Below are 12,325 nucleotides of genomic sequence, written 5' to 3'. Positions count from 1 at the left end.
CGCGGAGTCCATTCCGCGAGAAGTAGCGGGCTTCGTGGCGCGAAAAACCGCTACCGATGCGGTTTGCGTCGGAACCGCTTCGATTTTCCCGATTCTAAGCGAGTTCTCCCTCTCATTTCCAGAACGCATAGTTGTCACCCTCGATCCTCCTCATCAAGTCATCGACATTTTGACAACAGCCACGTTCAAATGCCGCACCAACGCCTCGTACTCGAGCATCGGCTGGATGCACAACGGATATCCCATCGACTCGAGTTCACGGTAAGTTTCGTTCATCTGCCGAACGCCGTACCGGGGAAAGCTCCGGCTGCACGATGCTCCGAAAGGAAGTTATCCCTCGGGGAGATGAGAAGGTATCCGACCGTCTGAGCCGCGGATTTTCTTTTTTTGGACGAACCGAGCTCCCCCCTCATAATTGAAAGTCATAAGAACGGTTTGTTTGCGATGCGAACGATCCGCGATTCCGGTGCTCCGCAGCCGAGACCGCGCCACGGACGGTCCCAGAGCTCATTCCGAACAAACAACTGGCTTGCCGCTTCTCATCATCCCGTCGATGCGGGGGACGTGCGCGAGCGAGTCTCGACCGAGATGCTGTTATGCAGATACTGTGACAGACAGGAGGAGGCGCGGCCGACAGAACTACTCGACGAGGAGATCCACGACCGTATAAGCTCGGCGTTCGGCGCCAACATGTCCGTCCATGCGGCTTGTCCGACTACGCGGACCACTGCTCCGAAGCCTATTTCCAGTAGTCGTCGTCGCCGCCGCCGTCGTCATCGCAGAAGTAGCCAGTGCCTATATGAGCTTACGGCATAGGCCATTAGATGGTGTGCCACTTTGCGTAATGGGCTTCTCTCTTTCGGCTCGAGTCGGCAACAGCCAGCGAACTGGTTAGCCGTCCGGGTTTCCATTCTGCGAGTACTGTACAAGCTCGCATAGATTCCTCGCGTCTGTGGCAATGCATATCCGCGCGGTAACGTCCAGTGCGCGGGCTGCATGCGCATTCGAACACGAGGCACTAGAGCATTCGGAAGCGACGATAGCAGCGTGGACTTCGGGTGGCCGAGCACCGCTTGTTGGACTGTTCGAATCCTTTGAGAGCCACGATCCGCGCTACGTCCGGGGGAAAAGTCCAAAATACCCCAGTCAGCGAGTCAGGACCCGCGATCGTCTGTCTGGCTGGTCGGCCGGCCGGACGGTGGGTCGCCCGGTCGGTCGTTGGACCCTCCGTCGTCGGTGCATCGATTTCCATATTTGGAATGATCTCAACAAATAGAAGCCATTGTCTTCATTGAGACTCGTTCGAGTCGAACAGACGACTTCTTCTTGATATCTGCACAATGCAACTCAAAGACGGCCGCGGCGGCGACAGCTCAGAATTCTCCCTACCGTCGAGAGAAAACTGTCGGACTCACTTTGGACACGCGTAGCGTTCCGGGGTCGTCGCGAGCGGATAGAGTCCGTTGGTTCGTCTGTCTTTCTTTTCTCCCTATGTCTGTCTCACGATTCGGAGCGAACTCACTGAAGCATCTGACGTCGTGTCTTCTAGGGCGCAATGCAAACACGACGTTGCCGTCGCCACCCACTCGACCAGCCCGGTCTCTTTCCTTCGTTGCCCCTGACCAAGTCTCTGCCGCTCCGTCGTCCTCTCACTCGGTGGATGCCCTCGTCCGACCCTCGGATTCGCCTTCTCCGGTCGCTTTCCCCCGGCCGTCTTGTCATAAGCTGCCGATGTTCGTTTCACTTCTTTGCGCTCACGTAAACCGAAGAGACGAGCTCATATTCGAGGGCCGACAAAGGCTGCCACGGCTTCTGTGTCGCGGAGGGGGAAATTCTCTGATCCATCGCAACGGTCTCTCTAGAGAAGTTTCCGCCCGGACTGCGGCTGAATATTATTCCTTTGGATGGAGCCAACTATCCGTGATTCCGCTCCCGTAAATGTGACGATGAATTCTAGGGATTTATTGAAGTGGCTCCGCACTCGAACCCTGAGCGCTTTCGTGCGTGGATCCGCGAGAACCTGGGTTCGCGCTCCGGAGGACCGAACAATAATCTCGAAATAGACCTTCGCTGGAAATTTCGAAAGCGATGACCATTTTCCGATGGCGGGGACCGCAGGAGAAAATCTCCGACGCCAAGGATGCGATCGTTGCTTCGGCCGCCGGGTCAAGTCCATTTTCGCACTTGCTCGGCGCGTATCGGCTGGTCTGATAGATCGCGATACGCGGCTGGATTGCCATCGGTATGCATCGGGATAGAGTCGGGTCGAACGTTGGAGTGCCCGTCGGCGAGCAGCGTCACGACGGACGCGGACACAAATTATTCATTCCTTTGTTGTTCTGTCGATTCCCGTGGCTCGCCCCGATCTCTCGTCAGCTGTCCATGGCTCGGGCGTCTGATTGACCGGCGGGGCGACCAGCCGCTTGCCCGCCCGTCCGCCCGCTGAAGGGATTTTCGAATGGAGGAGAGGGCTTGGCATGGGGGTCGGACGAGAGAAAAGACCATGCGATATTAACCTCGTGCAAACGTATATCTCTCGTTAGTCAGTCAGTCAGTCGGTCGTTCGGTCGGTGGCTTTCTCCCCCTAGCGGTGACAGCTCTCTGTGATGTCGTCGACCTTTCGCGATCCCTTCAAGTTCTGATTTAGTCGCTTGCCGCGAGGTCGCTCCCATCGGTCGGACCTGCGGCCCGCTCGATGGCCGAGCCGATCGCGTGGTTGCCTGAATAGAGGCCGTGCCGCTGGCTGAGTGAGAGGCTATTCGAGCTGATTGGGGGTCATCAGGCTGTGTTGACTCCTCTCTTCTGTCTCATCGCTCGGTGTGCTCTTCCGATTCTATTTCTCGCTTCTTACTCTTAACCTCTGTTTGCGCCGGCGCTTTTTCCTCCAGTTCCGAACCCACTAACTCGTCCACTAACCCGGTCTTCGATCCCTTCCGCAAAGCCGCGGCTGTTTACTTTGGCGTAACGCGATATCTGGCTTAATTATCGCCGTCCAGCTATCTAATTGGCTTTGAAGTTCACTTTGAGTGCTCGCAAGCTTGGTGTTCGGCTCTTGCTTATCCGGCCGAGAGCTGGATTAGCTCAAATTTCTGACACTCGATCCCGTGTTAAGTTCCCCGAGCCAAGCGACAACTTGCGGCCCACACGCGCTGGGCCACTTATTAGCGCCAGTACTCCACACCGAGTAATGATCCGGACGAAATCTCATAGCGGTTCAGCTTAATTCCATTGAATCGGGTTCCCGGTAACGGAGCAGCGTGAATCCGGGACCACGTTTTTTGCGTTCGCTGACCCCTCAAGCCGGACGCGAATCGGATCGGGCTCCGACACGGAACTCCATTCTACTTCCTCTTTCTTTGCCAGGTTCAGCATTCACAAAACGAAGGAAGGGAGCTCGCTTACTATTCATCGAGTCACGATGGCCAACTCCGGCATCTACCAGTGTATGGTGTCGACGACGTCCCTCGTCCAAGTCGCCCAGGCATCAGCGGAGCTCAATGTACTGGGTAAGACCAAAAAAATATAAGGGGGAAACGTTCTGTTACATAAAGAGTCGTGGCCAAATAATTACGACTGGTCGCTCGTCGAGCGACGAAGCAACAAACTAGTTAGCCGTCCGAGCAATTGAACGCCAAAGATTCATGAGGGACAGTCACTCAGCTCCGAGAGGGTCTGCGAAGAAGCTTCGAACTCTGTGAGCGAAGGCTTGTGCTCAATTGACTGTGTCGACTAAAAAGTCTAGACAACGCTCCACTCGTTCGCTCGCTCGGTAGCTAGCTAGTGGCTGCCTTCTTCGCCGCCGTCACCGCAACGAAGACCATACTTACTTGTGTGCTTTTAATGAACCACTACAAGTATCCAGCACCTCCATCACCCATGCTCCCATTCAACCAACAGGCACTCAGCCCATCTTCTTCGAGACGTTCAAGTCGACTGTTTTGGAAGAAGGCCACTCGCTGGTTCTCTCCTGTAAGGCTAAAGGTATTCCCGCACCGACCATCGAATGGTTCGTGGATGGCGTTCGGTACTCCAACGTGCCTGACCTCACAATTCCAAGGTGAGTGTGGATCGACCCCGCTGCAAGCGTCTTAATAGGAGCAGAAGAAAACGACAACAGCTAGTGCTGAATTTCTACCGGGGCGATTGCGGGAAAACGTCAGACATATCCGTGCGGCACTGAAACCCCTACCAAGGGGAATTTCTTTCTTTGAGCTTGACGATAGCTGATCTCCCTCCACCCAACTCCGCTAGGAGTGAGATTCGCCACTTGAAGGCACCACCTCGCTGTATTGTGCGGAATCCTTCCACTTCACATGATATTGGAGCGCGTCGGAACGATCATTTTTTCGAATTTCCACCGAATTAAAAAGATCTGGGTAATCGGTCGCGTGCTCGCCCTGAGAGTGCCTGCTCGATTAGCGTGACGGTGATGAAAATGCTTTAGGCGGGAAAATAGTTTTTGAGCACGATTTCGGCACTAGAACACTCCGTGGGACCGGAGTAAGAACCCGTCGTAGTTGGATAACTTTTCAAGGTCAAATCATGAAGTTCGTTCGATCTGTCGCCGCGTCCGATTTGAAGACGTTCACAAGTCAAAATAGCAAACTTTTAGCTTGGGTCGGCCGACCCGCATCACGTCTGCGGGGAGCGTATGATGTTTATATCTATTTCGTATTTCCCTCACCCAATATTTTTTTCCGGCTCCCGACAGGGTCGACGTCTCGAACGCCGGATTTTACACCTGTGTCGCAACCAACGAACTCGGGAGCAACAGCCACACCGCCCGCGTTGATATCTACGGCAAGATCCAGAGGAAAGTTGCAGCCAAATCGCTCACCGTAACTCAAGGCAGCCGCGTCGAGGTGTTCTGCTCGTACGCCGGCTATCCGATAGACTCCGTCACCTGGATGAAAGGTACGTTTCCCACGGATTTTTCCCTTCAAAGTGTGTTTCCAAGGCTCGCGGTCGGGGGGGGGGGAAAGTTTCACACGGAGTTGGGATGGAAAATCGTCGGAACGGCGCTCCCGACAGGTGGGAAGGACTCATCACTCCCGAAGGTCGGGAAGTTTCACCGTCGCCGACGAGATCGTTGGATTCGACTACCTTGGAAATCACGGAGTTTACTCACCTGGACGAGTGGGGCTCGGTGAATGGGCGCTCGACCACGGGCAGTGTTGGGGAATTTGAGGTCGGTAATGCGGGGAAAATCCGAGTTCCCGGGGGAGACGACCAGCCCTCTGTTTTCCTCTCGGAAGCTCACGGAGGGATGTCCGTAAACGCTTCCTCTTCCCATTCATCAAAGCGAGCTTGTTGACACTGCCGCCGCAGCGTTTTCTCGTCTCGTACGGCCGCGCCGTCGTCCTTTTCCATCGCACTCTCTACACAGCGAGCGGTAGCACCGACGACCGAAGAGACGGACGGAGGCACGGAGGAGTCGTCGTCGTCGCCGCCGTCTTCTACTTTAGCGCAAATGGATCTGTGGAGAGTTCAGATGGAAACTCGTACACTCCGTGCCTCCACTCCCATCCATCCATCTATTCATCCACTCACTCACTCATTCGCATACGCACTCGCGCAGCCGCGCGCCCGTCGACGTAGCCACTCGTAAATCCACCTCGGTTTCCGAGACCATTGGAGTGGTTTATTCCATTTTCGCTTCACTCGATATCCTCTCATAAGGTTTCTTGGGGAGTTCCGCATCGAGTTCTTTCCTCTGCGACAATCTGAGACCGCCTCCGAAACCTCGAGGCCGGCAGTCAGTGTGGAGATTTGTTTCCCGTCTTTCCGTCGTTCGGGAGAACGGGGACGTGATCACGATTTAGGCAGAGGGCACGATACGGCATCGCATGCGACTGACTTGAGTTTGCCGTTATTCCAGAAAACATCAAACTGAACTCATCGGCGCGCCACATGATCCGAGAAAATGGAATTCTCGTCATCGATCAGCTCCAGGCGGGGAGCGACGCGGGTGAATACGTATGCGTCATCGAGGGACCCAGCGGGAAGATCACATCGAAGACACTTCTTGAGTTCAAAGGTGAGTTTCATTCGTTGTCCCCCAAAGCTGTCAACAGTGGCCCGCAGGAGCGAGGAATAAGGGAAGAGCCGAGCCTTCCGCGGGAAATATTTGATGAAAACTAACTCGACTCGGCCCGCCGCTTGAGACCGAGAGATCCGTGAACGAGATACCTTAGACAGGGTGTGGCGGGACGCGAGGACACTCTTTTAAGCATCCATTAGGGCGAGCTGTCGCCATCTGGCGAAAAAAAAGGCTTTCGTATCCATTCGGCGGACAACGCGGAACACAAACGCCAAGGAAGGCGATTCTCACAAGAACAAGGAACAAAATGAAAATGAGGAGAATAGCAACGAGCAAGCGAGCCGTACGTCCCTTGCGCTCCCCTTTCTCGTTCGTCTTCTTTCGAATTTCCACCGCTGCGGCCGCTCGTGAAATAATAACCAAGCAAGCAAGCAAACCACACGGTTAGATGTCCAAAGGTCAGACGTGAGAGCCGACCCGCGAGCGGGCGGGCAGGCACGCCTGCATCGCCTTTTCGTGCTCTTAAATAAACCATCCGACGAACAGTAGCGACAACTGCGAGGATCGACGAACTCATTCGAGGCGAAGATGAGTAGGGCACGAGCGAGAAATAATGATCGCACCAAACCATGACGTCACGGGAATGACCATCGCGCCAGGAATCAAATCATGAGGAATACTAATATGTACAAACAAACCACTCCGAGACGGCGCTCACGAACACGGAAGAACGGGACGCGAGTCACCGGCAGGGACATACTTCTCCCGGTTCGTTTCTGCGCTCTCATATTCCCTCTTTCCAATAAGCGCCTCTGTTCTTTTGTGAGGAGAGAGGTAGTTTCGCGTTCGATGCAATCTTTCGCTCATAAGACCCTTCTAGGAGGCGGAAGGAGGAGGGACTGAGAGAGAAAAGAAATGATTCCTGGCCCACTTGTCACAAGCAGACCTGTGAGCAAATTTCGAACGGCATTGCACACCTCGGAGCAAGACCGAGTTTCCTTCGACACACCCACCACCCACGTTCACCGGAGGGTCTCTGGCAGAGTTTACTGCGCTCGTTCCCGAGCTCCAGACGGCTCCCGTTGCAGCAGATCCGGCGAGTTTCACCATGGAAATTTATCTCGTGAGCCTCAGCGTACGGTTTCTGAGAAGTCGAGGATTCTCTCGAGTTACTCGTCGCCGGATCTGAGTGCAGGCAGCGACTTCGTGCGAGATTTTGACCTTCGGGGAACTTCGAGTCGTCAAAGATCAATTAGGATACTTTTTTTCTCTTCAAATCCTAAGCAGCCACACGCCTTCCCCGCTCGACTTCGCTCTTGTCACCCGGAATCATACTTCCGAGAAAGGAAGCTGTTGTTTGACAGTTTTTTTCCTCTCCGCCCTTCGGCGTCTCACTTTTCAGAATGACAACCAACCGAATGGCGGGTCGACGCCTAGCAGCCGTCGTCGCACTGAGAAATACAGCGAGCGAACGAGCGAGCGTGAGATTTAGAACTTTGGCGCACCCTCCGGACAGCCTGACGATTTTGTCGTCTCCGGAGCACTCACAAACAAACGAAATGCCGGGGGCGGGAGGAGAAATTGAAGAATTAGGACATTGGAATGGAATGGCGTAGGAGCCCTGCGAAGCTCTGCAGGTCGCTCCTCGGAGGGACCATATGTTTCCAGTCCGAAATTTCTCTCCCGAAAGATGTCGCCCCGATTAGTAGGCGTGTGGAGGCGACGGATCCAGTGGTCGAGATTATAGGTAATAGTACCGCCGACGCGACTGTTGAGTCGGGGTTCGTGGAGAGAGTGTCGTGGAGCTCAAGTTGCTTCCAAACAGACTCCATAGAATGTTCTTGCGTTTCCGGATCGCCAAGTTTATACCAAACGAAAGGCTTCTCGGGATGAAGGAGGATTGGGCGAAAATTCCCTCGTATCACTAGAACGGGAGAAGCGCGGCTGACCGACACCGGGGCCACGATGAGAAGTCCCGACAGAAGGAATAGAGAGGAGGAAGGAGAGGGCAAGGTAGAAAGACCATGGCATATAAATAATTCAGTCGTCATAAAATAGTTGCGACGAACGTACCGGACCATTGAGCGAAGTTTCAACCGCAGCTTTAGGCTTTCGAACGAAGGTACGAAAGGAGCATCGAAGGAAGCGATCGACCGGGGATACGTAGGCTCTTGTTTCCCCCTTCCTCTCTAAACATGTTCATACACAAAAAGGAGGAATAAGATACGCGCACAGCACGGCTGAAAACCGAGAGAAACGCTCTACGGAGGACACGAGGGAGAACGTTGGCGTACTCCTCGACGTTAAAATATTCTAGCGATATGCGTCACTTCAGGAATAAAAACCAGGCTCGAATGAACGTTTGATTATTCTCGTTCCCAGAGGCCAGAAAAAAAAACCTTCCACAGAGATCCCATCCGTCCAATCCACGGAGCACAGTGCGCGCACTATCCGGATCGTAATTTGATCTGTCAACGAGAATCCGCAGGCCTGCATTAGTTCGTTAGCGGTTGTGACTGTGGTTGTCTGTTGCCGTAGCTCGCGACTGTTAAGAAATCACTTGGGCCCACCGTTTTTAATGACACCACAGAAAAGCCTCCGGAGGAGTCTGAACCCGCGTCAGTCAGCTGTTCGAGCACCGCGCCTAGTCTGCCTGCCTTAACACAGTCACTCACTCACCCACTCAGTCCGTCCGTCTGTCTGTCCGGCCGACCGTCCGTCTAACTGTCAGCCGGTGAATACATGCTGCACTGCGACGGCAAGTGTTGGAATTGCAAGGGAAGACGTCACAGAAGCTTCTAATGAGCGCAGAGGCCCGATCAGCTCCGCGAGCCTCGGAGCTCGGCTGGCTGCAGGGAGCTCACCGACCGGGTGAGCAATTTCACTTAGTGCGGAAACGACGAGGACGAACGAAAACGAAGGAGAGGAGCAAGAAGAGAACCACGACCGGAAAGGTGGAGGAACACGCACAGATGGTGCTCGGCTGAGCTCTGGTGAACCTCGACTGGATGCCTTCGCCCTCTGTCTTCGTGACCTACTGACACGAAGACTAATCGAAGCTCTTATTTCAAAAGAGCTCTTCCAGCTCCCTCCCTCCCGACCGACGATCGAGGCTCGGGTCGCAAATGAGCTCTTCCCCCAATGACCGTGACCGTAGATATGCGAACCCACCCAGAAGCCCAGAGGACGGTTGACGAAAGTTCGCAGTGTTGCTATCGTCTGTCGCGGACGCCGCCAGGTGGTCTTCAGATATTTCTCTCTTGTTGACTGACTAGCAGTGGCTGGTTGGCTGGCTGGCTGATCGTCCGGCCGACCGGCCACCAGGCCGACCGACTCGACGTCGTTGACAAGCTGTCCGGCTATTCGAGCCAAGCAACGAGTTCTCAACGCAGTCCGACAGCAGAAGACAAACAGCCTCTATTAGGAACGAGGGGAACAGCCACCTGAAACGACCTGGAGAGACAGCTTGTGATGATATCGCGCGAGACCGCCGACGGCAGCTAGCTCGCCAAGAGATGGGGCATCGCGCTCAGGACCAGGGGGGGGGGAAGACGGCTCAAGGAGGCATTGCCGCAGCGCGACAAGCCGGACGACCCGAACACACAACGTCGATAGCCACCGTCAACAACGAGCTCTTGGTCGCCCCTACGTCCGCAGGCGGCGATACGGACGTAAATTCGAGTTAGACTTTAAACGAGAGAAACATTTGCTGTGAGGCTACGTTGGTCGCCTTTGCTCGAGCTCCTCTTTTGGCAGCCCGGATCGGTTTGCGCCTTCACCGCGACGTCGTCGACGACGACGACGACTAGGTGCCCCGTCCGCCTCAGTCCCGTTTGCTCTTCCAGCTGTGTGTATGTGTGTGGGTGTTTGTTTGTTCGTTCGTTCGGATGTCGGCCAGCGAGCGGGAGGCCGTCCTTATTCCTGTCTTGCACCGAGCGAACGAGAAGAGGGAACAAGGGCAAGATAGGAGATCTGCGCTCGCTGTTCGAGGGGTGCATTTGGCTAGAGTTACCTGTGCTCCCCGCCGCCGTTCTCCCCAAAAATGCTCTTAGAGTGAAACGAGACCTCGCGACGTTTCCGCATTTATTGGACTGGCTTCTGTTCGAGATTCGCCCGTGTTCCTCTCCGCAAATCCCCCCACCCTAAAATTTCCCCCGATGAGTCCCCTCACCGCACTCGACGCCAACGCGGAGAGTCGAACGAGCTGGTCCGCATCTCGGAGGAAGATTTCTCATTGTCCGCCTCTCTCTTTGCAGTTCCTCCACAAATCGACACTCACTTCTTCCCGCGTAAGATTGAAGTTGAAGAAGGTTCGCGAGCCCGACTACTCTGCTCCGTTTCGAAAGGGGACACGCCGATCAGGATCAGCTGGATGCGACACGGCAAGATCCTCGATACCGTTCCGGAGGGCAGCGTTCAGTATTCGGACGACGCTGCGATGATAAAGTTCAAGAAAGTTCGTTTCGACGATCGCGGAGAATACAGCTGCTTCGCCTCGAATCAAGTATCCTCCGTCAACCAAACAACCATGGTCAATGTAATGGGTGAGTCAAGATGCGTCTTCGGTAAACTTCGCGCAGCATCCCAGTTTTCCGCGTGCGTAGAAGAAAATTTCAATGCGTTCCAATGCCGTTTCCAGTGCCGCCGAGATGGGCCTTGAATTTCCCCCATACAAACTTCACATACGCGATCCAAGGCCGACCCTTCCGGATAGACTGCCCGGCGGAAGGTTACCCAACGCCGGTAGTATCGTGGAGCAAATCAGGTGAGTTCTGGATTAATGAATTTTGGAAATCGCTCGTCGGCTCGCTCGCTCGGCCGAGCCGTGTCGTCAGATAGGCTCACGTCAGGCATGTCTTCTGCGTGCCGTTAGACCGTACCGGCGACGGCAGCGGTCGTTCAGGTGAGCGCAGGATCGCGCCAGAGATACGATTCCAGCCAGCTGCTGATTGGCGGGAATTAATTTTGAAAATTTGAATTTACGCGCCACTGGCTCGGCATTGTTGCCGCCGAGGCTTCCGCCTCCTCGGATCTTTCTGGCGCGTAAGGGCGGATGCCGAGCGAGCCGGCCCGCTGGCTGATAGTTCAAACTTAGAGCCGGGGCAGACGGATGACAGGGTGACCGTGGATGACGGCGGCGGCGGCGGCGGCGGCGAGATGTGGTAGAATTGTCTGCAGCCCACCCGCTTGCTTGCCTGCCTCCTGCCTGAGGGCGACATCTAGGGAACCATCCGAGCGTGCGGACATCCCGAGGCGGCAATTACTTCATGACGAGCCGACGTCGACGCTCAGACGACGACGATGAGGAGCATGGAAGCGAACCGTCTGCTGCTCTAGTCAAGGGGAACACGACCGGCTGGGGCGGAGGGGCGCGCCGAGCGATCAAGTTCATCATTCAGTACGTGCCCTCAATCCTGTTGGATCTCGCTTCTGGCCGCCCTCCCCGCCAGGCAACAGACGCAGCAGCTCATAATATTAAATTATGTCTCTCTTCGAGCTGGCTGGCCGGGTTCAGAACGCGACAATTCGAAATCAGCGGTAGCAAGTCTGAGGGGAGAAGCAGGAAGACGGCTCACAATCGGAGCGTTCTTTCCCCCTCTCCCGATTTCCGACAAGGCCTGTTGCACGAGTGGTGTGAGCCGTTCATGGTCGTCAGACTCAATACACCGAAATATCCACTCTCAGAGGTACACGGTTCCCGAAAGCCTTTGACGAAGAATGGTGTCCATCGCGGGAGCCGCTCCCGCGTCGATCTATGTCAGTCTAGCGAGCGACTGTTTGCCCTTATCTACGTGAGCACGAAATATTAATAGGCGAGCTTTCTGCGTGGACAACTGGACAAAGTGGCGGGAAAGCCTGGATAGCCTGGTGGGATCCTTTCGGTGGACCGCTCAAGCAACTCGTATCCAGCATTCGAACTGCATTATCAGACAGTCATATGACTCGATGGCCGACGCGCACGCAGCCCTTCGCTGCTCTTGATCCCCCGATGCGCTCATATCGATATATCGAGGTTCACGGCATTGTCGAGAGGGTCGCAGATAAATTGTTCTTAGCTCTTGTCCCATCAAACACTTTCTCCGATCAATCGGAGCGTTTTCCCGGCTAACGAAAAAAGCATTCACATGAGCGTGGTCGCCGCTCGAGTTTCGGTCTCGATAAATCCAAATGGGTAAGCAGAGCTCGACATTGGAGATCTGGGGACAATTTTCGGTATCGAGGGCATTGAAAATTGTCGATACGTTTCTCGGTCTCCAGAAGTCATGAATACGTGAATGGCGGTCG

General features: G+C 54.9%; 1 protein-coding gene across 1 annotated transcript in view; it reads left to right on the top strand.

Annotated features, from left to right (window-relative positions):
* LOC100902184 (Down syndrome cell adhesion molecule-like protein Dscam2) overlaps positions 1-12,325 on the top strand; it is a 57,375-nt gene that overhangs the window by 27,109 nt on the left and 17,941 nt on the right. Inside the window, exons 7-13 of the mRNA XM_029112521.1 lie at positions 123-261; positions 3,364-3,506; positions 3,898-4,057; positions 4,712-4,914; positions 5,879-6,037; positions 10,297-10,584; positions 10,680-10,805. Coding sequence (XP_028968354.1) covers positions 123-261; positions 3,364-3,506; positions 3,898-4,057; positions 4,712-4,914; positions 5,879-6,037; positions 10,297-10,584; positions 10,680-10,805 — 1,218 coding nt within the window. The remainder of the gene's footprint in view (positions 1-122; positions 262-3,363; positions 3,507-3,897; positions 4,058-4,711; positions 4,915-5,878; positions 6,038-10,296; positions 10,585-10,679; positions 10,806-12,325) is intronic.

This window comes from Galendromus occidentalis, unplaced genomic scaffold (assembly GCF_000255335.2).
Source record: "Galendromus occidentalis unplaced genomic scaffold, Mocc_1.1 scf7180000077512, whole genome shotgun sequence".
Classification (NCBI taxonomy): Eukaryota; Metazoa; Arthropoda; class Arachnida; order Mesostigmata; family Phytoseiidae; genus Galendromus; species Galendromus occidentalis.
The sequence above is the reverse complement of the archived record's forward strand: the minus strand, read 5'-3'. Positions and strand labels throughout refer to the sequence as shown.